The sequence below is a fragment of the Mesoplodon densirostris genome, chromosome 18, assembly GCF_025265405.1.
Source record: "Mesoplodon densirostris isolate mMesDen1 chromosome 18, mMesDen1 primary haplotype, whole genome shotgun sequence".
Lineage (NCBI taxonomy): Eukaryota > Metazoa > Chordata > Mammalia > Artiodactyla > Ziphiidae > Mesoplodon > Mesoplodon densirostris.
This window is the reverse complement of record NC_082678.1, coordinates 8,666,794-8,692,341: the sequence shown is the minus strand read 5'-3', so window position 1 is coordinate 8,692,341 and position 25,548 is coordinate 8,666,794. Positions and strand designations below refer to the sequence as shown.

General features: G+C 53.3%; 1 protein-coding gene across 6 annotated transcripts; it reads left to right on the top strand.

The window, feature by feature from the left end:
• Positions 1-3,845: 3,845 nt before the first annotated feature.
• DCAKD (dephospho-CoA kinase domain containing) lies at positions 3,846-21,526 on the top strand. Of its 6 annotated transcripts, none has more exons than XM_060082163.1 (6): positions 3,846-3,930; positions 13,266-13,458; positions 13,818-14,021; positions 16,713-16,778; positions 17,188-17,275; positions 20,273-21,526. In XM_060082163.1, exons 2-6 carry the CDS (start codon positions 13,347-13,349, stop codon positions 20,562-20,564), a joined length of 762 nt encoding a protein of 253 aa, XP_059938146.1. In that variant the 5' UTR covers positions 3,846-3,930; positions 13,266-13,346; the 3' UTR covers positions 20,565-21,526. The 6 variants fall into 6 exon arrangements, with proteins under 6 accessions (XP_059938146.1, XP_059938145.1, XP_059938142.1 ...); XM_060082162.1 differs by having other exon boundaries at positions 16,662-16,778; XM_060082159.1 differs by having other exon boundaries at positions 16,656-16,778.
• Positions 21,527-25,548: the final 4,022 nt, after the last annotated feature.

Below are 25,548 nucleotides of genomic sequence, written 5' to 3'. Positions count from 1 at the left end.
TGAGAGGCGGTGAATTGTGATATGCGGAACACTGATCCTCAGCAAGGACATCTGACTGCTCTGCCAGGCCTTGTTGCTTAATTGGCCGGAAGATACTGAAGCTCTTCCACACACTCAGTCCCTTTCATTCTCCGCAGCAACCCTTCACAATTAATCTTAATGAGCACTTACATGCCAGGCTCTGTGGTAAGGCTTTTAGTACATCTCATTTAATCCTGTCAACAAGCCTAGAATGTGGGCACTGTTCCCGTTTTTCACAGACAAGAAATGTGGCCCAGATTGGTCGGTAAATTGCACAATCACATAGCTAATAAGTGGCAAAATCAGTGTACAAATCTGGATCTGTCTTAGGCCCTCTGAATTTTTCACCACCACAAAAGTCCCATTGTCTGATATATCTACCCAAGGAAATCAGTTATTAGAAGGTAATTTTGACATCTTAAGCTCTTTTTACCCTTGACTGAGTGGTCCACTCCCTTGGGTCTCACTCCTGTGACTGAGTAATCGCACCTGATTCTTGAAGCAAAGCCCAAAGACAAGGGTCCCATTCCTAGAGATTTCCCATTCAGGTTGAGTTACGGTGGGTGGTGAGGGAAGGACAAGTTCTTATCATCACAGAGCTCCAATGGCCAAAAAGGGAAATGATCTTTGCCTTTGGGAAACTCTCAACGTGGGAAGAGGAATAGAGTAGGAAGAAATAGTTCCCATCTGACTTAGGGAAACAAAACAAATAGAACAGCTAAATATAGTCAACTTTTGGTTTTTATATCAGTGGCAAGAGCAGAAGTAAATATGATCCAAAGCAGCAGATAGCCCCCAATCATTTATATTTAACTTTGGGAGGCAAAGACACCCACTCAGGCTGAGAGCTGTTACCCACACTCATCTCTCCAGGGCCAAGACTGCTGCGATGCCTTATATGCAGTGAAGACAAAGGGAGGAAGTCAGAGATAATAATAAAGCCTTACATGTGTTAGATGGATTTAACTCTTCTAAGTGTTTCACCTATTATAGCTCATGTGACTTTGTGAAGGAGACTTGAAGAAAATCGTGCTTGCAAAAAAAAAAATCACAGTGATACCTAGTTGCAGACCTTGGGTCAGAACCCACTTCTGTTATTCTAATTCCCAGCCCTATATTTTGTTTTCCCACAGATTCGTAGAGGTTAAACAAAGGCCAATGAAACGTGACTGATGAAGAGTGATTGTAGAGGATGATGGTGCTGGTGTCTGTGGCCCCTGCCATTCTTGCAATTTGAAGCTTAAGTAAGACACTCTGCATTGTATTTCACTGCAAACTGAGCAGTTTTTACTCAGTGGAGAGCCTTTCTGGGAGGTAGGCAGGCAATGTGACTGTTGTGACCAACAGGGCTCTAGAGTGCAGACTCAGTAGTTGTGGCGCACAGGCTTAGGTGCTCCGCGGCATGTGGGATCTTCCCGGACCAGGGCTAGAACCCGTCCCCTGCATTGGCAGGTGGATTCTTAACCACTGGGCCACCAGGGAAGCCCCAGCAGGGCTGGTTTTATTCCTATTTTACAGTCAGAAAACAAGAAGTGCAATGATTTGTCCAAAGTTTCACTGCTACTTAGGATGAGTTTGGACTTGAACCTGGTGTTTTAACACAAAGTCTGGTGTAGTAACTAAATTGCCTTCCTCCTTTGCCTTTCCCAGGGGGGAACATATGGTGAGACATATGGTGAGACATATGTCTGGAGAGGTGATCAGGGGCCAGGTTACAGAAGGCCTTGAGTTTCAGGCTTATCTTCAGAGTTTGGACTTTATCTCCCAGCTGGGAAAGTTTTCTTAAGCTGTTTAATAAAGGATAAATATTAATGATATTTGTGAGGGATGGTATAAATTTAATTGCATATTAATATTTATTTAAAATAAACATATGGAAAGTAAGTTTAATTTTAAGAAGCGAGTCAAAGACCCAGGAGTCAAAGGAGTCATCTCTATTGGACTCAGAAGGTTGTTCACCAAACACAACTTGATGCAACTCTGTAGTCCAGCCACCATGCTAGATGCTAAGGACACAGGGGTGACTGAGATGCAGGTCATTGTCAGGATGAAGTGAGATTGTGTAAGCAGCCAGAGCCAGCTCAAAGTTTATTATTGCCATCCCGAATAACAGAGGATATGTGTTTGAGCCAAAAAAGCCCTTGATGGCAACACCTCAAAACTGCAAAGGTGGAGGCTTCCCTGGTGGCACAGTGGTTGAGAGTCCGCCTGCCGATGCAAGGGACACGGGTTCGTGCCCCGGTCCGGGAAGATCCCACGTGCTGCGGAGCGGCTGGGCCCGTGAGCCATGGCCACTGAGCCTGCGCTCCGCAACGGGAGAGGCCACAACAGTGAGAGGCCCGCGTACCGCAAAAAAACAAACAAACAAAAAAAACAACTGCAAAGGTGGAGCTTCAGTTCAGAGGAGGTTCTTGGGTTGAAGCCCCTGCAGCAGCCCTTCAGCCTTTCTTCCCAGATCATCCCAGAGCAGAGATGCATCTGCTGTTGGCAGATTGGACCACAAGGATGCCTACTTAGAAAACAGAGCCCGCCCTTGTACATCCGTAGCTCACAGTACTGTAAGACAGAATCCAGGAAAAGCAGGATCACCTTGCAGGGGTTTCCTAACAATATACCCCAGGAAGAGCTTTATACCTTGGGGGGAGGGGCAGGCATCTTCCTATTCCTATCACTGCCATGGCCAGCCATGGTTACTGATGGGAGTCTGAGTACCCCTCTGATGTGTCAGGAGTAGATAAAAGGTGGAGAACCACAAATCGAGGTTATCTGAAAGTTGTTTGGTCCAGGAAGGGAACTGGGCCATTAGATCTGGCGCTATGGAATAGGAATTAGAATTGTTTTAGTATGACCCTATGGATTAGAATTAGGAGAGATATTACCTAAGGAAAAACTTTCTAACTGCCAAGACTGGACTTCAAAGATAGCACGAAGGTGTCTCGAAAGACAGTGAGTTTGCTGACACTGGACGTGTGCAAGTAGAGGTAGCAGAGATGATCTAGACAGGTGCTTGGACCAAATGGTCCCTTTGATCATGAGATGCAATCCTATTTATTGGGTGATGTCAGCCAGTGCTGTTGATATTAAGGAGAAAGGTTTCAGGGACTGGAGTGATCAGATAAAGATGTTGGATTACTTCATCCTTCAGTGTATTGGATCCCTACTATGCTGGGCACTGTTCTAGGCACCGAGGATACTAGTGGTGAAGACAGACAAGATTCCTACCTTAAAGGAAGCGGAAAGCAGAAGTACAGTTAAGGGAGAGGGAAAGGAGGCAGGGTAGGAGTTAATTAAGGACCACCTACTATATGTGAGGCACCATTAGATGCTTTTATGTATTTCCAATTCTTTCAACAAGCAGCACAGTAGCGATTATTTGCACTTTGATAGAGAGTGAGAGGTAAAGTGACTTACTAGGCTTGTATGGACACAATGAGCTCTGCGGCCAACGTACATTTTAAGAGAGGGCAAACGGATTAACCTTTAAATGTCAGTTTCCTTTTGTGTAAAATGGGGATGACGGTATCTACCTCAAGGACTGTGAGGATTCAATGAGCTAATGAATGCCTACAGAGCGCTTTTGAGACCTGGCAGGTAGAATGTGCTTAGAGGCTGCACAGCTAGTGATGGCCAGTCCTGAATTCGAAGCTAGGACTCTCCAGATTTTCTCCCCCAGCTTGGAAAGGCTTTGGCTCCGGGAGAGGAGTAACCCCGCGGTCCCCAGCGGCCCAACGCTCTAGGGCTGCGCGTTTCCCCGATTCTCCTCTCCCCGGTCCCGCCCCTTTCCGCGGGCCGGACGTCCGGTCCGCGTGCGCGCGCTCCTGAGGCCTCGCCTTCCGTCCGGGAGCCACCCAGTGAGCGCCTCTGAGACTGGGTGAGCCGCGGCGGCCAAGGCCGGGTCAGAGGCCCCGGGTACGTAGAGCGCCGCACGGGCAAGTGGGAGCTGCCGGGCCCGGGGGAGGGGCGGGGCGGGCGGCGGCTCCCGGGGTTGCATTGCTCTCTTGGGCGCCCAGGCCACCCCGCCTGGAGAGCTGGGTCCACCCCAGAGGTATTGTGTCCCGGCGCCGGGCTCTGGGCGCACCAGTCGCGCTGCGTGGTGTAGCGTAGAGTACGCGCCTTTCTTTCAAGGCTTGGTTACAGTTTATTGAGCACATACTATTTTACCTCCGTGGCTCATTGCCTTGACAGCAACCCTACTAAGTAAGGTGATGTTTTTCCTGTTTTACAGCTGTGGAAACCGAGAAAGGTTTACAACTAGAAGGCGGTGGAAATTGAATTCAAACTCTGGTTCAGTCCAAAGCTACTGCACTTCAGACCTTTGTGGTCAGATATAAGTTTGATTTTTGAATCCAGCCTCTGCCACTTCTAGTTGTGTAATCTTGGGTACCTTTCCGACTCTGCTCATACGAAAAATTGGAGTCATGGAGTTCCCACTCATGCATTGATGAAGAGGGCAGCCCGACCCCCTGCTTTTCTCCGCCTCCCAGCTTCCCAAACGGAGGCGTTGGCGCCTCTGGAGCTGAGTTTGTTTATGAAGTTTTCAAAGATGTTTCTCTCCCAGTTATGGGGAAATTGTCACCCGAATGAACTTTGACGTTAAGTCCTAGTTTTAAAGTTGAGGAAATGGAAGCCTTTGCATATGGTTTCTTTGGGGGCCAGCTGTGCAGATTTTGCCTAAGTAAATCAGATGGATTTGGCAGGGTGCAGACAGGCCTGGGGACACGATGAAATGCTAGAGATCTGGCTGATGATAGAAAGTGGACAGGCCAGTTGGGGTGGTTCTTCCTTAGAGCCCTAAATTCCCACCAGATCCTCTTCTGTCTTTCAAGCAAGGTCTGAATGTGTCCTCCTGGGTAATCTGGTTAAAGGGTTCAGAACCTCACTTAGTACCTGTGCCTTTAGGGCTGAAGGCAGGCCAGCAGTAGCAGTGAGCTTAGCTTTGTTTTGAAAACTACCCACTCTCCCATTTTTAGATTGCAAAAATTTTTCTCTGAAAGTTTCAAAGGATATGATTTCTGGTTAATTGTAAATATTGACATTTAAAAAATAAAACTGTTACATCAGGCACTTAAATCTGCAGTGGAATCTAAATACCATAGTGATTTGATTTCCTTCATCCTTTGAAAAGAATACATGAACCAGTTTTTTTTTTAGATATAGGGGTTTTTTAAAAATATAAATTTACTTATTTACTTTTGGCTGCGTTGGGTCTTCGTTGCCACGCGGGGGGCTTTCTCTAGTTGTGGCGAGCGGGGGCTACTCTTCATTGCAGTGCGCGGGCTTCTCATTGTGGTGCGCGCACTTCAGTAGTTGTGGCTCGCGGGCTCTAGAGCTCAGCCTCAGTAGTTGTGGCACTTGGGCTCAGTAGTTGTGGCGCACGGGCTTAGTTGCTCCGCGGCATGTGGGATCTTCCCGGCCCAGGGACCAGGGCTTGAGCCCGTGTCCCCTGCATGGGCAGGTGGATTCTTTTTTTTATTTTCTTTTTTTATTTTTGGCTGTGTTAGGTCTTTGTTGCTGTGCGCGGGCTTTCTCTAGTTGTTGTGAGCCGGGGCTACTCTTCATTGCGGTGCGTGGGCTTCTCATTGTCATGGCTTCTCTTGTTGCGGAGCACGGGCTCTAGGCGCGCAGGCTTCAATAGTTGTGGCACGTGGGCTCGGTAGTTATGGCTCGCAGGCTTCAGTAGTTGTGGCACGCGGGCTCAGTAGTTGTGGCACGCCGGCTTCGGTAGTTGTGGCTCGCAGGCTCAGTAGTTGTGGCACACGGGGCTTAGTTGCTCCGCGGCATGTGGGATCTTCCCGGGCCAGGGCTTGAACCTGTGTCCCTTGCATTGCATTGTCAGGCAGATTCTTAACCAGTGCGCCACCAGGGAAGTCCACCAGTTTTTATTTAACAGTTGAAATTTTACATTGTTCCTTTTTCCTCCTTGAACTCGTATTTCCACTTTATTTCCTCCACAGAATTTTTTTCTAGTAAAATCGATTTTATGCTCGAAGTCTTTGGTTTGTTGTCCTACTTCTCTGCAACAAAAATACATATAAAAATTAAAACACTTTTGAAAATTGTGTTGTCATAATATTAAACATTTTCTTTTGAATTGAGTTCAGAAATTGTAAAATACCCAATTGACCACAACAACTAGTTTTGATCATTGTTAAACCTAAGTTTTGTTTAAAATGCTTCTCTTAATAAGCCAAATGGAACTTTAAAAAAAAAATTCATATAGGTGTCCATGTATATTTGCTAGAAAGAGCAGAGCTTTTTTTTTTTTCTCATGCCGTAAGCATTGAAAAAGTTGGTTCTTGTAAATAAATACAGAGGAGTTGAAGACATTTCGTTGTGGCAGTAATACTCAACTCTTTGAACATCCTTTGAGTTATGGGCCAAAAAATCACCCTGATGTCAATTACTAATGACTTGTCAGCTGACAGTTCTTTTAGCTCCTCCTTTAACTTTACTGAAGGCAAAGGTTTAGAAAGCACCAGACTCAGCAGGAGGATTTGTTACATGGTCACTATAAACAATCACATTCTCGGCATGAATACTTATATATTTTGAATTGCCCCTTTGAGGTGCCAGGGGTATTTTGCACCGTGGAACAATGCACCTTAGTAAAATTTGGCGTGGGTGGGTAGTTACACCTTTCTGGGAACCTGGGGAAAGAGAGCCTGCAGCATGTTCCAAGGCTGATCTGTTCTCATAGGGAGACACTTGGCAAACTGAGTTGAAATTTATTCCTCTTAAACCATGTTTTTGTGTCCCTTGGAAAATCTTCGTGCCTCCCCCAGTATGAAGACCACTTGGAACTACGGTGGGCAAATACCTAACTTCTTTTACCTTCCGTTTCCTCACCTTTAGAACGGGAGTAAGTAAGAACTGACTTCTTTGGGTCATTGTGCTGCTCAGATGGGATCCACGACGCCCAGGCGCGTAGGGAGCAGCTCAGACGGTGGGTGGCAGCTCTTACGCTCCAGTCCCTGCCTGCTGGGAAGCTTGGCTTCCTAGGCGCTCCTTGCCTCGGTCTCCTCATTTGTGAGCCCAAGTATCTCAGTCCAGGAATGTGGGGGTGGGAAGTGATGTGGAAGAGGTTTTGTGATTGTCACAGTACGCTTTCTGGAACAGATAGGTTCTTATTTTAAAATAGTTAATGTTGAGTTCCTGCTTACCCATGAGCTGGACATTTTGCTGTGTGCTTTATGTACAGTATTCAGCAGATATTGTTTGAGGCCCTTCTGCTTATCGGGCCCTGTTTTAAGCACCTTGAATTCAATAGTGCTCAGATTCTAGGGAGAGAGGGAGATTACAGTAAATAATCACATAGACATAATATTTGAGGGGTGATAAGTGCAGTGAAGAAAATGAAACACGAGGGAAACGGGTGCTATTTTACATATTCAGGGCAGTCTCTGATAGGGTGACAATTGAGCGGAGAAGGGGGTGAGCCGTGCAACCCTCGGGGGAAAGGGCCTTGTGTGTGGAGGGAACAGCGTGTCCACAGGCCCGAGGTGGGAGTGCCCAGCACGGTCAAGGAGCAGCAAGGCCGCCAGGGTGGCTGGAGGGCCTCAGTCGAGGGGGAGAGTGGTGGGTGCCTGGAGAGAATGGAGCTGTGTCTGTCAGGAGGCCCCTACGGGACTCTAAGGACTGGGCTTGAAGTGAGACGGGGACCTTGGAGGGTTTTGGCAGAGGGGTGACACTATCCAACCACACTAGCTCCTGTTAGGACGAACAGACTGTCGGGGAGCAAAGGTAGCAGCAGATCACTGAGGCTGCTGCCGAGATCCAGGAGCGAGATGGTGGGCGGGGTTGGTGGGTGGGGGGGACCCGGGCGTGTCTGTCTAGGTGGTGAAGCTGGAAGGTAGAGCTGGCAGGGGGCGTGGGTGAGTTGGATGAAGGTTGTGAGAGAGGAGCCAGGAGGGTGCCAAGGGTTTTGGCCTGAGCAACTGAAAGGACGGAGGTGCCCTTCAGGGAGAGGGAGTAGACCGCAGTCACCGACGTGTCACACGTTGAGTTGGGGAAGATGAGGTGATGGGGGCATATGGTGGTACCTCATTCAGTCCTGACGAAACCCCCGTGAGTAGTCATTATTAATCCCGTTTTATATGCAAGGAAATAGAAACCCACAGCTGTGAAGTAAATTGCCCGAGGCCATGTGGCTGCGATCCCAGCCCAGGCCCCTGTGACTTCACAGCCCCTGAGATTTGGCATTCCCCGTGATCCTTTTTTCTGCATCAACGCCAGTGTTGTAGTCCAGTCCAAACGACCTCCCTGTCCACCCGTGAAAGCTCCCTGGAGTGATGGTGTGTGCCTGGAGAGGGCTCTAGAAGAAAGACCTGCTCCCTCCCTTCCCTTCCCTTGGTGTTTGTTGGTGAGGGCCGAGGGAGAGGGAGGCTGACCGCCAGCACCTGCTCTGGGGGCTCCCTCCAGGTCACTGGCAGCCTGGAGAAGGAGGTGGTGACTTAATAGGCCCAGCAGGCGAAGAGAAGAGAACTTGGACCCAGGTTTGAACAGCAGCCTCTCACCAATAATGAAAGATCAGGAGCCAGGAAACTGTAGATAAAAATAGCACTTATCAGTTAATTGGAAAACAGTATATTTTTGCAACCACTGCTTCCACAAGAAAATAATTGGGTCCCAAGGCAGGGAACAACTCGTTTTCATGAATGATTATATTGATCATTGGAGCCACGTGGATACATCCCCTTTAGAAAGCAATTCAGAGGAGAAGCGTGTGGCTGGTCAGACGCGCCCAGGGTGAAATCCTGAGAGGCTGCAGAAGGAGGAGGAAAGAGGCTGGAAGTTAATGAGGGAGCGGGCCCTGGCTGGGCAGGCCGGTGTGGGGCTGGATTGGGAGATGCGAAACAAGAGAACTCGCTTCCAACCCAAGTCCTGAGCTCTCCCGAGGGAGGGAAGAAAGTGTGTCCATTCACATATCAGTTCCTTATTCTTTTTTGTAAAAAAAAAAAAAACCCCACATTATTTATTTATTTATTTTTAAATATTTATTTATTTATTTATGTTTGGCTGCGTCGGGTCTTAGTTGCAGCACGCAGGCTTCTCTCTAGTTGTGGCTTGCCATGTGGGATCTTAGTTCCCTGACCAGAGATCCAACCCACATCCCCTGCACTGGAAGGCGGATTCTTAATCACTGGAGCACCAGGGAAGTCCCTCCGTTCCTTATTCTGCTTGAACCCACTGGGTGTTTTGTTTGTTTGCACTTTTCTCCTGGAGGAATTTACTAGCAATGAGCAGCATGTTCTTATGGAAAGAGGAGCAGGCGGGGAGCCTCCCCTTTGCCACTGACGGGAGAATGTGACCCCCAAGTCGTTCCCATTTCCTTTCCTGCTTCTGGAGTCATTCAGTCATTCATTCTACGCAGAGTTATCAAACACTCTCTCAGAACAAGAAGGGAACATTGGTTGAGGGTTCCTTGTGTGCTAAGTGCTGTTCTAAGTGCTTTGCATGTATTAACACATTTACTCTTCATGGCAACCCAGAGCAGGTGTCCTTAGCTCCATTTTACAGATGAAGAAACTAAGTCAAAGAAAGCTTAAATAACGTGACCAATATCACTCACCTGGTGAGTGACTGACAGACACTGGACACTGGGCTAGATGCTAGAGACAAAAGGGTCCAAACTGGACACAGCTTGTGACCTTGTGGAGCTTATTTTATCTAACACGTAGTCACACAAAAGTACAAAGCACAGTGGGCACAAGGGAAGGAGAGGAAATGAAGTGGTGAGAGATGTCAGAGGCCTGATTTGGGTTTGGGGGGTGGACGAGGCTGCACCGAGCGAGGTGGCCTGCTTCCTCGCTGCTTTCAGGTCCTCACTCAGAGTGACTGCTTTGGTCCCTCGTTTAAAACAGTGACCCCCGTCACTCTTGATGCTCTCCCCCACTCAGCACCGCCACACGTATCGTGAGCTTTTCGATGATTTTTGAGCCAGATCAAGAAGAGGATATCAGGGCTTCCCTGGTGGCGCAGTGGTTGAGAGTCCGCCTGCCGATGCAGGGGATACGGGTTCGTGCCCCGGTCTGGGAAGATCCCATATGCCGCGGAGCGGCTGGGCCCGTGAGCCATGGCCGCTGAGCCTGCGCGTCCGGAGCCTGTGCTCCGCAACAGGAGAGGCCACAACAGGGAGAGGCACGCGTACCGCAAAAAAAAAAAAAAAGGAGGATATCAAAGGTGGTCACTTTTCTGGTAGGTGCCTGCAGAGGAGCTACGGGACAGGTCTGCGTGGGTTTGGGTGCCTGACTTCGAGGCAGCTGGGAACCTAAACCTTTGTTACCTCCTTGCCGAGCCTTAGGGGGACAGTGGGCTCTCGGTCAGTGCGGCTCTTGGGCAGCCCCATCCCCCACCCTCCCCAGGCCCAGGGTGAGTACCACGTGACCGCTCTCGCTCACCTGTCAGTGCTCTGTTACTGACTGGTTCCATTTGTTACTGTCTGTCTCTCAACGTTTTCCTGCGGGACAAGACCTGTGTTTTCCTTTGGTTGCTGCAAAGCCCAGAGGAGCTCATTCAGCGGTTCGTGAAGGAGTGAGCTATGGAGGGGCTTGTCAGATGGGAACAGCTGTTATTTGTCCAGCCCCTTTAAGCCAGGGGCCCACAGCTTCCCCGGGCATGTGCTCCTCCATCCCCTTGGCCTTCCTGGCAGAGGCCAAGCAGCTGTTAGTCTGTTTCTACAGATGGTCATCCAAGGCCCCAAGAAGGGAAGATCTTCATTGGGTTACCCAAGGAGGCTGGGGCAGAAGTGAGCCTGGAATTTTATCTCTGTGCCCTGGTTGTTGTCCATAAGATCCGGCCCCCTATTCTGCAGAGGGAAAACACCAGTGTGATCATCAAGAAATAATTATTCTTTGGCCCCAAATTGATTTGCCTACAGACGGATGCGCCATCCTTATTTTGTCTTAATCTAAATGTAAGTTAATTTTCCATTCCCGGGGTACATTAAGGCAGGGGTCTAGACTTGGAGTTAGGAGCCCAGAATTCCATCCAGGCTCTGCTTTTAGTTGTGGTCCTGGGCAATTCCCTCCTTCTCTGGTCCTCAGTCTTTACCATCGTAAACAAAGAGTCCATCCCAAGCCCTGTTGCACAGCAGAACTGCCTGGGTGCCTCCACCCCCCCACACCAAGATCTGATTCAGTAGGTCTCGAGGCGGGTCCTGGTCCTGTGTACAGGAAGGAGGTGAGGTCTGTTCGGCCACATGGTCGGTCTTACAGGCCCCCTTACCCAACTCGGCAAACCTGGGTGACCAGGTGACAGTGGCTTGCTTTCATCGATGAGGGGTCAGGGCCTTGTAGAGAACCAGCCCTTGCCCCTTCCCTCAGCTGCGGCCTGTTCTCAAGATGGGTCTTCCGCAGAAGAGGACCCAGTGCTTTAGGGACAACAGGACGGAGTTTGGATTTAAAACGCTGGCGCTGGATATCCCATTTCAAAGCTTCACCATAAATAAATAAATGAATGAATGAATGAATGAATGAAGGAAAGAAAGAAAGAAAGAATTCCCTGGTGGTCCAGTGGATAAGACTCCACGATCTCACTGCTGAGGGCCTGGGCTCAATCCCTGGTCAGGGAACTAAGATCCCACAAGTCGTGCGGCCCAGCCAAAAAAAATTTTTTTTAATTTTTTAATTAAAAAAAATTTAAAAAGCTTCAGCTGAGTGGATGAATTTTTTTTTTTTTAAATCCCCGCAAGTGAACTCTATCCTTAACTGCTCTTTTGTAAGCTGGAGGGAGACCTACCTGGGGGCAACTCCAGTCTCAGAGAGATTGAAGAGAAATGCCTTGTAAACGGTTTAATAATTTAGTTAGATCTCTCCATCTGGATGATGACTCTGGTGGATATTTTCCTCTCTCCTCCCCGGCTTCCCTGGGTGAGAATGAGCGCGGGCAGATTTAAACATCTAGGTTGGTCCCCCGCCGCCCCAAGCCACCCACCCACTCAGCCCACACCCGAGCGGCTGCCTCCCCCTGTCGTTTGTTGTGTCCTCAGGGGAAGCAGACTCATTTCAGTATAAGCTCAAGCAAAATGTAATTAGGACAGTAAATCTGCTGTTTAACAAGAAAAAAAAAAAGTCCTAGGACAGAGTTCAGGGTCCTGGAAATCCTTCCTTTGATGCTGAAGGAAGGATGGGAGAGACCTGGCCTTTGATTTAATTTCTCCCAGTTTGGGAACAGAGTCCAGGACATGGTAACCATGTTTACTGAAAATGCAACACGGCTTAAAATCTACTGTGAGATCGTCTGAGTCTGCAGGAATGGGGACCTGACTTCATGAAAGTCTTTTTTTCTTTCCGTGCCTTGCAGTATGACTGACTCACAGCATCCGTCCTGCACCAGCACCCTCACCTCCTTTCCTGGGCATTTACCACGTCAGTGGCAGTGCACCAAGGGCTGTAGATGTGTTTTCTCAGTCAGTCTGCACAACAGCCTTAGGAGGCAGGTTCTGTCATCTGCATTTTACCCCCATTTTATGGATGAAAAAACTGAGGTTGAGAGAGGCAAGTGACTTCCCCCGGGTTGCACAGCATGCAAGTGGAGCAACTGGATTTGAAGGGGTCTGTGCTCCTAGCCTCTGTGCTGTATTGCAACTGCTCAGTCTGAGAACCACAGATCACCACGCCAGGCTGAAGGCTACCTCCCCACCAAGCCTGTTTTCCTCCCCTCGTTCCTTCTTGGCACGATCCACACTTCTCTAAACCTCAGGCTTAGTGGCCACTCAGCCAGTGCCTCTCACTGAGCTCCCCACCTGGGCTGCTTCTTAGATGAGAAGGAGGGATTATTCCTCTCAGTGTACACCAGTCACCCAGGCCGGCCCGGTGCCGGTGCTAGGGTGTGGCAGGCAGGCCATTTCCTCCCCGTGAGCCTCAGTGTCCCAGACTAGAAAGTGGAGGCTGGGGGCATCTGGAGAGCGCCTTGGATTCACCCCAGAGGGACAGGTGTCCCTTTCCTCTGGGGAGCTTGCCTGCCGTGGGGTACGGCAGCCTCCAGAAAGCTCACCCGACCTTGCTCTGCCTGCTCAGCGTTTTGATTGCTAAATTTATACAGTGTTAGTTGGCCTTCTTCATGAGTGTCTTTAAAAGATTACCGGGGGCCTTTCCTGAAAGAGTTTTCTGTCTCGGGTGGGCCCTGAGCCTCCCGAGCTCAGGCCTTGGCTCTGCCTGGCCAGGCTGTGTCTCCCTCCCCTGCCTTTGCCTTGCTGTCCCCCAGCCATTTGGCTCCACACTGACCAAGCCTGCTCTGTCCCCCAGGCAGGTCCTTCCGGCGTTCCTGTGCGGGACCATCGCAACCGGGGAGCTTGGCCTCCGGTGACCTCCCTCTTTCCTAGGAAGATGTTCCTGGTGGGCCTGACGGGGGGCATTGCCTCAGGCAAGAGCTCGGTGATCCAGGTGTTCCAGCAGCTGGGTTGTGCGGTGATTGATGTGGACGTCATTGCCCGGCATGGTGAGTTGGGGGGGCGGGTTGTACACCGCAGATCCCCTGGGCTCCCTTCCTTCCATGAGGCCTCACCTTTTTATAAGGCCCTTCAAGCCCTCAGGGGAGGGGAGGGCCTTCCCATCAGCCCTGGTCTCCTGCTCCTGCCCCACCCCCACGCTTCCCTCCAGCTCCCCTCACCCCGTGACCAACACCAGGGATTGTGCACACTCTGCTCTCCTCCCTGCTTTCCCTCCCCTCATCTTGGTTTTGCTGCAACTGGAAGAAGCACCCCCGGGTTCCCCCATCATTTGGCCTCTGGTCACTCAGAGTCCCCTGGCTGGGCTGGAGGCTCCAGCGAGTGACCTAGGCTCCTCTTCACGCCACAGTCGTCCAGCCAGGATACCCCGCCCACCGGCGTATCGTGGAGGCCTTCGGCACTGAGGTCTTGCTGGAGAATGGTGACATCGATCGAAAGGTCCTGGGGGACCTGATCTTTAACCAGCCCGACCGGCGGCACCTGCTCAACTCCATCACCCACCCCGAGATCTGCAAGGAAATGATGAAGGAGACCTTCAAGTTCTTCCTCCGGGGTAAGACCCGGGGCCTGGGACGGCGTGGGGCCCAGGCCCTTCTCCTCTGCAGAAAGGTTGGTGGGGTGGGAGGGTGGGGGGAGGAGCTGATTATCATCCAGGCTGTTGAGCTCACTCTGTTCATTGGCATCCTCCATGCAGCCCTGTACCAGCCCCAGAGAGAAATGATGTCCCTCAACTCTTAAGGGAGCTGACAGTTTAATGAGAAGAGACACTTGAGGCTTTTGAGCCATGAACCCCAGGAAGCTGATTTTTCTAGCAGGGGTGGAAGTAATAGTAGCTGGCAAATAGTGGAGTCATAAGACCTGAGTTAAGTCCTGGCCCTCACGGTTTCCAGCAGTGTGACTGTTGAGTGCACCCACCCCTCCGCCTCTTTCCTCCTCTGCATGGTGAGGCCAATAATGCCAACCTGGGCAAGCTCTTAGGGAGGCTAAGAGTCTACGCTGTGACTCTCAAACACCACGAAAATGTGAACCGCAGTCAGAGTCAGATTTGGTGCCGGTTGAGCCGCCTGGGAAAGTAAGTTTGCAGAGTGTAAGGTGGGGAGGCTCTGGGGTGGCCAGGACCGGTGGGAGTGGGTTCTAAGTGGAGGATGATCCTTGGGGGCTGGGCCTCAGTGCAGAGAGCTAGCCTGGCGTGCGCAGGGACGGCCAAGTGATGAGGCAGGACTGAAGGAAGGGGAGAGTGTTTGAAAAGCAGGGGTCTGTGGCAGCCTTTCCCAAGCCGTACGCCCCGGTCCAAGCACGGTTCTTCAGGGTGGCGTTGGGCAGGGGTGACCTGATCTTTACTGTCCAGGATGAGGTCAGTCCCCAGGAGAAGGGGGAGAGGTGAGAGCAGTGGTTCAGGATCAGGCGAGAGGCTGGCCCAGGGCCCCTACAGAGCGGCCTGTCAGCCGCTGGGCCATGGAGCCTCCAGCCCAGGCTCTGGGTTGAAGGCCTGGCTGATAGTCTCCCGTCAGTCACGAGGCTGAGACTTTGCTTCCTGGAGGGTATGGGGGAGGCTTCTTGCTTTTCTTCGGGCTTTTGCACTGTGAGCATGGCCAAATTCTCCCATGCGTCAAGTTCTGATGTACAGAGTGGGGACCCTCTCCCCACTCCTGTCCCCCTCTGGCCAGTACCTCCCTCCATAAGGAAAGGGATGACTTGACAGACATCCTTGATGTTGACCTTCCCCGCCCCCCAGCTCTGGCCAGGCAGGAGCTGGCTCCCAGCATCCTCCCTGCTGGCCCGGCTTTTGCTCCCCATCTCAATACCTTGCTGCAGGCCTCCCTCCCTCCCTCAAGGGCAGTCTCTGGACTCTTGCTGCCTTTGTCCCGCCTCTTGTATCTGTGCCAAGACCCCTCCCGTCGCTGCCCACCCCCCGCCAGGAGCGAGGCCTTCTGTCTTTCATTCCTGCCCTTTCGCGTTCGCCCTCAGGCCAGGCGCGAGTCCATCTATCTGCAGGGCTTTCAGGCACCAGTGGCTCTGCCCTTCTGAACTTAAGCATCGGATAATGTCACCCGCTCCAAAGTTCTCCCGCTGTGTCATCCACCCAACTTCCCCTCTCCCCAGCCACCACCACTTAAATAAAAGCCAGAAAGCTCCTTTCAGCTCGATAAGGTGAAAAACGGGGACGACAGCGGTGGCTTCCACAGTCCCAGTTTCCCCCGACGCGTATAACAAATACAGCTGCCAGAGTTGGTATAATCAAACGTCAGGTAAGATCACCAGCTGTTGGGAGGTCTCCGCGTAGGCCGACGGATGTCTTAATAGAGTCAGGGTGGTTTGCAGAGCTTATCAAGCAGGAGGGATGTGACAGCTGAATAGCCCTTTGCCAGCGAACCATAGAGCTGTCCGCGAGCCCCCGAGAGGGGCCGAGGAGGACGGACTGCAGGGAGAGGAAGGGACGGGAGTGGAGCAGAAAAGGGAGGTGAGAGGCCCGGTGAGGATCTGGTCTCAGCCCCTGTTCTGGGCTGGACAGGAGTGGGGGAGCAGCACTGCCAGCCTCCTTCCTCCAGGGAGCTGTAGTAATAACGGCCATCATCTGTGGAGCAGTGAGTGAGGGGCTGGGTGCGGGGCTGCTGAGGGGTTTACAGGCATGTGCTCGTGGAATCCTTACCATCTTCCTGTGAAGCGGGCCATCTGTTCACTCATTTACACAGGCGAGGTTTGGTAAGGGGCCCAAAGGGAGACCGTGGTGGTGACCAACCAAGGCGTGTCATCTGAGCCCATCTCGTGACCCCCCGCTTCTCACTGCTCCTAGACCCCTGCCAGCTTTTCCACGCTTACACAGCGGTCACTGGCCTCAGGAGAACTAGGAGCCCCAGGTGTTCCTGGGCGAGTAGCCCAGGGACATGCCCGCGCACAGTGGGTGAGGGTGCACCCCCTTGGCCGGCCTTGGCTTGCAGTGGGAGGGCTAGTCGGTGCCTTTTACCCCATGGGAGTTACTTCTATAGTATGAGTCATAACCACCCCCACCACACCCACCCCAGAATCGTGCCTGTAATCGCTGGCTGGAGGCGGCCTCTGACGCCGAGAAGCAGCCTCTTTCCCTCTGGGGCGCCGCATAGGAGTTTCTCGTGGAGAGTCGGCAGAGAGCGCCATGCAGGACCTGGCTCCTGTGGAGAACCTATCATTTTTTTTCTCTTTTTTTGAGGAAAAGTGGGTGAAGTAGGGCAGAACAGGCCCACTTATTCCTGGAAACTCTCTCCAGTCTCCTACAGCTCTGGCTGTGTCACCTCCCTGTTCAGAAATAACAACTCTTTGGGTTCAAGATCAAGTAAGCTCAACCCTGTGTGACTGCCCCGACCACCTTGTCAGCTTCGCCTCACTCTGCTCGGGGCCTCCGCTTCCGCCAGAGCTGTTCCCCTTCCTGGAACCCTCACCTCCACCTGCTCATTTTCAAGTATCAGAAGTCCTACCCGCTTTTCAAGGCCAATACAGAGGCCATCCCTTCTGTAAGGTCTTCTTGGATCATCCACCCCCAAATGACTTTCTGCAGCATTGTGTTCTGAATGGCATTGGAACTGGCTGGCATTCAGCTTATGCCTCTCCCTGGAAGGTCTCCCCCTCTGCCGGGCAGCTCGTGATGGTGGGGGCAGTGGCCTTGACTCTGTCCGCACACCGAGCACATAGTCCCTGTGTGTGCCTGCAGAATTGAATTTGTGGGTTTCCTGGCCTCCCCCCAGGATACCGCTACGTGATTCTGGATATCCCCCTGCTGTTTGAGACGAAGAAACTGCTCAAGTACATGAAGCACACAGTGGTGGTATACTGGTGAGTGTGTGGCACGGCCTGGCCTGACCGAGGCTGGAAGGAGGACCCCTGGGGTAAGGCGTGTACCTGCAAAATGGCCCCCTGCATTTTGCCCTTTCCCCACAGGGTGGCCAGGAGGCCCAGAGGTTTTGGGGAGCAGGGCCCAGAGCCTATAGAAACTGACCTCTGTGCCTGACCCAGATGTGCCTGGGAGTGGATGTGGGGGAGTGATGGCCCCCAGGTCTCTCTAGTGCTTGGGAAGGGCTCCCCCTGCTGGCTATTGGAGGCACTTCAGCCCAGATGCGCGGGCCCTGCCCTGGGCGACCATGTTCTTATTCATTGGTTCCCTTTTCCTTCCTGCGGCACTTCTCAACTTTCCAAACATTTATTACTTCCCTCAGTTTACCTCTCAACATAAGGTAGTCAGGACAGGAGTTGATATTTCTGAGTTATAGAAAACTCAAGGCAGGGAGTTACAGAATTTGTCCAGGGTCACCCATCGGCAAAATCTATGAACAGAAAGTTGTCGAGAAGGAGCTGTCAGAACCCAGGTAAGGAAGGAGCTTTGTTCATGTCCCCCAGGACATGAAGCAAACCAGAATCCAGGTTTGGCAAACAGAGGAGGATCAAGCTGTCAGAGAAAATGAGTCATAGTCCCAGCGGAGTGAGAGTGCAGATGAGGCTTCAGGGTGTCTCTGCCTTCCAGAAACTTCCTGGATGCCACCCATAAGTACAACAGACACAGAGGTGGACACTTGGCTCTGCAGGTACTTTGGGCACAGGGTTGCTCTCAAGAGACTAATGGTGGGGGAGTCTCCTAGCACACTGGAGGCGGGGCCTGGAGTGCTCAGTGCCCTAAGCATCACCCTGCCCTCTGCCCCAGCGCCCCGCTGTGGGTTGGCATTTAAAGGCAGCCTGAATCTGCTGAGCCTGGTGCAGGGACTCGGGCATCCTCTTCGCTCCCCCACTGGCCCGTGTCTCCCCCTGTAATCCTGCAGCCTCTCTGGGTTCTTTGTTCTCTGTTTGTGAAAGACTATCAGCTGAGACCAAGCCAACTCCAGGAGGACAGAATTCTCTTTGTCTTGGAATTTTAATACAATTGAAACTTTGTACCAAGGGATTAAAAAAAAAAAAGTCTTATTAGAGTGTAGGTGAGTAAACAAGACAGGGGCTGGTTGCGTCTGCAGTCACCAGGTGACTCCACGCTTTCCCTGCCACCTTCCTCTTCTATGCTTTCCTTTTGCTAAGAGCAGAGATAGCTGTGGCTCCTGGCAGATAATTGCAGCTTTGTAGATTCTGCCTGCTCCCCAGGAGATCCTCCAGCCCCACTCACCAGCCAGAGCAGCCTTTCCCAGGGTCTCGGGTGCCATACATGCCCCACTTTTACCACATGTGGTTGTATGGCTCTTGAGAGATGCCCAAGAGATGATGAGTGATTATTTGCTTTTCATAAAAGGGATCCACACTTTACAAAAATAAGGACCCCCTCGTGGACTCCTTTAACTGGCATTTGAAATAATATGGGCGTTTACCAAAGTGTGATTATACCAAAATGTGATTATTCACTTTTTCAAGGAGCTTGCCAATTGTGGGATAAATGTTTGGGCAAAAGTTCCCTTACCACAAACAACGTCAGTCTTTTAACCATCTGGGACTATCCCTGAGCTCCAGGAAGGGCTGTCAGAGAGTTCTGCCTTCACATCCCAGGAGGCCCCCGGTCTCGGCCTCACCGTCTGAAGGGTGTGCGCTCACTGGTGGCCCCAAGCCATTTCCATTCTCTCACCCAGACTTTCCCAGCCGCAGATGTGCAGTGTCCCTGACTAGGGTTGGGTATAAGTCCTTGTTCTCAGCCAGGCAGGGATTGGCCCCATGACCTTGACAGTATGCTGTCCTCCTAACAAAGGAAATCAGAAGTCCTACCTACTTTCCAAGGCTAGTGCAAATGCCATCCTTCTACAAGGTCTTCCCTGATCAGTCAGCCAGAAATGACTTCCTGCCACGTTCAGTTCTCAGTGGCGTTGGGATTGGCTAGTGTTCAGTTATGTCTGTCCTTGGAAAGTCTGTCTTCACATCCCAGGAGGCCCTTGGGTCTAGGCCACAAGTAGGAGGGGACTAAACTGTAGTCATCAAATCCTCCCATCTTATAACTGGGAAAATTCAGGCCTAGTGGCAAAGCAGAGAGACCCCAGATGGCAGAAAACAGCTGCTGCAGCCCTGTCCCACCTTGTTCCTATTGAGGGGCTTAGGCATTCATAGAGATGACCCCATTCCAGAGGACAGCTGGGCAGTTCCTGTGTAGCCAGAAGCAGGACAGGGAGTTTGCCGAGGAAGGACCCAGGTGGTAATATCAGAGTGCGCGAGAGAGGCATTCTTTGTATTTCCTATGGAGTTGGGAGACTGGGTGTTGCTTGGCTTACTGTGCAGTGCTCAGTCCTGTCCCAAGGACCGAGGGGATCCAGTTCTCAAGTCCTTGCTCCTCTTAGAAGCACCGTGGGCTCTGCACATCCCGCTTTATCAGTGGCATCAAGCCCAGTGGCCACCGTCTCAGCACAGTCCTTTTGCTCTGAATGTGCAGGACTGGGTGTGGGGAGACAAGGAGAGGGCTCTTTGTGGTGGACCGGGAAGCTGTTTTTGATGCCACAGGCCCAGGCCCCCAGGGGAACTGAAGGAAGTGTTTAGCTTGCAGACACAGGCTTTTCAGTAAAGCTCATCCATCCAGGGATGCAGGATGTAGCTGATTCCAGGTGATCAAATCCTCCCATCTTAAAACTGGGGAGTCTCGGGCCTGGTGGCAAAGCAGAGAGACCCCAGGTGGCAGAAAACAGCAGCTTCCCCCTTTTCCCTCCCCATTTATACTAAGGGGCTCAGGTAGCCCATAGTGCTACTAGGGTGCTCACAAAGAGTGGGGTGTGGTGGGGGGAGCCCATGAGCTTCCAGGGCTGTCCACCCCTGTCACACGCCATTGGGAGGGAGGCCGGGACCTGCGATGTCTGAGCAGCCCTTCTGCCCGGTCCCTAGTGACCGAGACACGCAGCTGGCCCGGCTGATGCAGCGGAACAACCTGAACCGCGACGACGCAGAGGCCCGGATCAAGGCCCAGCTGCCCCTGAAGGACAAGGCCCGCATGGCCCGCCACGTTCTAGACAACTCGGGCGAGTGGAGCGTCACCAAACGCCAGGTGGTCCTCCTGCACGCTGAGCTGGAGCGCTCCCTGGAGTACCTGCCACTGCGGCTCGGGGTCCTCACAGGGCTGGCCGGCATCGCCAGTCTCCTCTACCTGCTCACCCACTACCTCCTGCCTTCCCCCTAGCGGGACCCTGCAAGGCAGAAATTCCTGGGTCTCCATCTCCTCAGAGGCTGAAACCAGGTAATGAATGCATCGGGTTTCCTCCCAACCCATCAACACACACACTCTGGATCTGGGCTGGAGCCCTGCACTGGGCCGACCCTTCCTCGGAGCACATCCTGTCCAAGGCAGAGAAACAGCCCTCTGTCAGCAGATGCTCCTTCCCACCTCGCCCAGCGCCCCTCCCTCTGGAACAGTGTCCATCACGGGGTGAGGAAGCAGCAATGGTAGACTCTTGTAACTTTCTTGTGGGTGGGGGTGAGGAACACCTTCAGTGGCTGTCACCAGTGTTTAAAGCTGGGAGGGTCCCTGGGCTTGAACCCTCTCCTAGCACGTGCCCCGTCACGGCCAAACCCCGCTGCGTGGACCATGGGAAATCAGTTTGGACCAAGGGCTGCCTTCAAGCAGGATTCCCCTGTAGATTGAAGCCCTTGGCCAGGAGCCAGTAACAATTCCCTTGTGGGTGATGCTGTAGCAGGGCAGAGGCCAGGCTTCTTCTGGGATGACCCACTGTCGCACCGCACCGTGGCATTTCCCTAGCACTCCCGGCACCCTGCTCCCCGCCGCCTCCTACCACTCTACCTCCCTGAGCTCTTGCTAGGCTGCACGCGGTGCACCAGGCTGTTTCTGGCCTCTTTGCCTTCACCTTGCTGCTCCCCAATCTGGAAAACCTTTTTTTTTCCCCTACAACTGGCTACCTTCCAGCTCAGGCACCATCTGAAGCCCCAGTCTGGGTTAGGTGCTCTGGGATACCCCCCGCCCCACATTTTACCTGAATCCACAGTATAATAATCAGCCAAAAACTGGTTAGTCTCTCCTACTAGAGTGTAAGCCCTTTGAGGGCAGGAACGATGTCTTATTCATCTGTGTTCCTGGTGCAGAGCCTGACTCGCCATTGGTGCTGAATAAAGTGTGTTGATCTGAAATGCCCTGTGCTGCCTTTGTTCCCCAGCATCACCGACTGACCGAGGTTCCCAGACTTGGCTGATACCACTGGGGTTAAACTTGGCCTCCTCCCACACTAAGACCTGTGCTCCTCACTTCCCTGGCCCCAGAAGGTGCAGTTGCCTTCTGACTTCTTCTGGGGCCCCAGGAGGGTTCCATCCAGGTCCAGAGGTACCTGTATGAGAGGTGGGTGGAGGTTCTGGAGCAGCCTCACACCCACATACTCCATCTTCCTTCCCCAACCCAATTAGACCGATGTAGACATCAGCTTCCCCTTGCCAGAGCCGGCAGACCTGCTGATGTGTTGATCCTGCGGCCAGCAGCCTATTAAGACCAGAAATGAGTGTGACAAATGCGACTGCTGTGGTGGCCATACTTAGTGCCCCCTTTCCCAGAGCTGCTCATACTTCAGAGTAGCTCATTAACTCACTGCAAACCCGCGGGGGGCAAAGGCTGGTAAGGTGGTGGCAGGCTGTGGGGCGAGGCCCAGGGCAGGATGAGAATGGCAGAGGGCAGCCGCTTCTCCGGTTTGAGAGCTGGCAAGAGCAGGTAAGGGAGGAAAGGCATGGACCCCTCCCAGTGCCCTGTTACCTAGTCATTGAGAAGATGGCGCTTCGTGAAGGCGTGACATGCCGGACGCTGCTGGATGTTTGACACCCGGAGGTAACATAGCATGGATTATTCTGATTCCAGGCCCAGAGGGATGATCTGATGCGGGTCAGAGCCAGGCTTCAGAACTCTGCCCACTGTGTCCCTGGGCCTGCCTGGAAGGGGCAGACCTGGCATCGCTCTGGCCCACTGGGCTTCGTCTCCTACTCACGTGACCTCTTCACGATGCTCATGTCAGAGAACAGCGAAAGCCCTTTGCAAACTATAAAGTTCCAGAGTTACTTTCCTCCCTGACCTAGTCAACTGAGTTTGATGCCAGAATGTCAGAGGATGGCCAGCCTGTTAAGGTGTGGAGAAAATGCCATTCCGTCCTCCCCTTGCCCTGGTCCTGCTACAGCTCCCGCTCACCTCCTCTTGCCTCCCTCTCCACGGCCTCCCTTTCCCAGGCTTGGTGGCCCAAGACGGGCTTACAAGAATCCTACTTCCCCTGGGGCATCGCTTCATGTCTAGGTCGCTCGGGAGCCCCTTGGATACAGCAGGAGCCAGGACCCCGGGAGCCCCGGCCCCGCGCCCGGGCGGGCGGGCGGTCTCCCCTCCGGCCGGCAGGTGGCAGCACCCACCCAGGTTGCGGTCAGGCCTCGGCGGCAGGCGCTCGCCGAGCGGTTACTAACTTTCTCCCGGTGGCGTTTCCGCCTCTCCTACGGTGCCGCGGCGGCGTCAGATCCCCCCGCCAGCGGCGGAGGCGCGGGCGCTCGGCCCCGGCCCGGGTGCTAATCAACAAGCCGTGCGGCTCGCTGCGTCCTCTTTGCTGGAGCTGCAGGCACCCCGCGCCCCTGGCGGCGCGGGGCGGACGGATGTGTCCCCATTACACCCCGTGCGAGGGCGACCGGCACGCTCCCCAGGCCTCCCACCCTCCAACCGCGCGCTCGGGCCCTGCTCTCCGTTCACCCACTCTGGGCCTCACCGCCCCGGCGCGGAGCAGTAAAGACGCCAGCGAGGGCTGCAGGCGCACCGGCCTCCCGGCGGCGGGGGGATGAAGGAGACAGGCGGGCCCCTAAAACCATCCCCATCCCCAGGCCCAGGCTGGCCCTAGCGTACTTAGCAGAACCTTACAGATTCCAAAGCACATCCCGCAGCTATCTCCTTGAAGTCCCCCAACTCTGAGAAGGAGTGCAGGAGGCTCAGAGGTTGAGCCACGGGGGCCCAAGTAACCAACAGGCATAATCCCACGCTCTGGACTCCCAGTACAATGCCCCTCCCACTACCTGCACTGTCCCCATTAATGACGCCTCGGGTCTTTAGCTACCAGTTATTGTCAACTCTTCTTCAGATGCTCAGTCTCTCTCTGTCCTTGGGAGGGTGAAGGGAGGGGCAGGGGAAGGTTTGGGACACTCCGTAACAGGCCACCATGGCTAGACATTGGATGGGAGAGGGACAGCCAGGGCTGCTGTCACAAAGGCACTCCAGGTCAGGAGGAACCAGTCCCAGGAGCAGCAGAGGCAGTGGGGTGGCAGTGACGACCCGAGGGCTCGGGGCCACGTGGGGCGGGCAGGGGAGACCCCAGAGACGGCAGATGGAAAGGAGCAAAGTGCAGGAGATGCTGAGGCTCTGTGGGCTGCTCTCCTGCTCCTTCCCCGGGAAGGGGAGCTGTGGCTGGTGGCTCCTCTGTCCTGCCCGCAGAGCTGAGGCTGCACCCAGCTGGGGCCCAAAGAGCCTCCTCCCTTTGCTCCCCACCCTCCCCTCCCCATCGCTCAGATTCCAATACAATTTCCAGCTAACCAGCATGTCAATAGAACAAGTCGGGCAGCCGGATTGCTGGCCAATTACAGGAAATCATTCTTCTCCACAGCTCAGAGCCCAGGGAGAGGGAGGGAGGGAGGGAGGGAATGTGAGGGAGCAAGCCCCCAGCTTGCAGGCTGGGAAGGGGCTCTGACTTTGCGTGGGGACTGCTGCAGCCCCAGGGAGGGCCTGGGGTGGGAGAGCAGGGGTAGATGGGGAGGTTTCTGGTGGTGGCCCAGCAGGGGCTCTTCCTCATCCTCAAACATGGCCCAAGCCACAAAGAGAGAGAACGGGACTGAGGGCTGATGAGGAGGGCCCAGGAGGTGAGGCATCTGCTTGGAGTAGAAGGGGGTGGAAAGGGGGGATGGTGAGACCAATCTCCCCCAGAGCCCTGTGTTTGGGAATGGGGTTGGTACCCAGGCCTCCCTGGCCCAGAGGATCCCTGCAGGGCCATCTGAGCACCTGGAAGCTGGGGCCCACACGGGCAGGACCTTGCTTCCACACCCAACCGCGGACCAAGGGGATCCTGGGGGGACAGGGAGAAGGGGCTTAAAGAGGAGGAGGGGAGGAAAGGGGCTGCAGCCTGCAGCTACATGGTCCAGCAGCAGCCTCACTTGGTGAAGGGGTAAGTCCGGTAGCATCCTTCCACCCCAGAAGGTGGGGCACAGATATGTGGGAGGGGGCAAGGGCTTCCTCACTTACCTTCCCAGCCCCTCTGCCTTACTTCCCAGCTCTGGCCCTTAAGAAACTTTCACTCAGATGAAAAGATCCCAATCCCCACCTCCTCACTTTCCATCCATCTGAATCTACCCCTACCTTCCATTCTGACCTGGAGGCCTGTTTGTCACCCACACCCCCATCCACATCCCTCATCATATCTGTCCCAGAACTGCCTTAACTACTCCCAGGCTGCCCCACCCAGCAGACCCTGAGGTCCCCCTGCTTCACAGCACCAATGATTAGCTCCCTTTACCAGTGCTGGAGTCTCTCCCCCAAAGTAGTGAAAGATCCTCGACAGACAGAACTAACTGCACCCAGTGACTTCCCTGGTGACGCAGTGGTTAAGAATCCGCCTGCTAATGCAGGGGATTTTTTTTTTCTGATTACACCTGTTTAATTAATTAACAATACAGCAATTTTAACAGGGTACTATGTTTATCTGGAACCCCGATATGAAGCAGCTGTGACCCAGTGATCCCTTTCCCTGCTCCAGGCTATAGCCACCTCCCCAGGACCCCTCCCCAGTTTCTCAGCATCTTGCCCTGTCTCCTTCAGACCCCCACCCTTGGAGGGGCTTCGGTTGGATTTACCCCTGGTGCTTTGGCCAACCCAAGGGTACACAGGTGGGCAGACACCAGAGAGGAGACAGACCTCTGCGCCCAGTGACCCCAGGCACCCAGCGGCTCTCAGGAAAGAGGCTGAGCAAATGCTCTTGACTGCCAAGGCCGGCCTCAAAGTGGTGGGTGCATGGGGAGAGGGGGTCAGCGCCCTGGGACCCCTCCTTCCCCGGGATCCCTGCCCGAGCACACAGGCTTGGACGTCCGCAATGGGGCTGTCAGGGCTGGCCCTGTTTGTGTCCCCCGCTTGGCACAAAGCGGGCGGCCTCGGCTCTGCG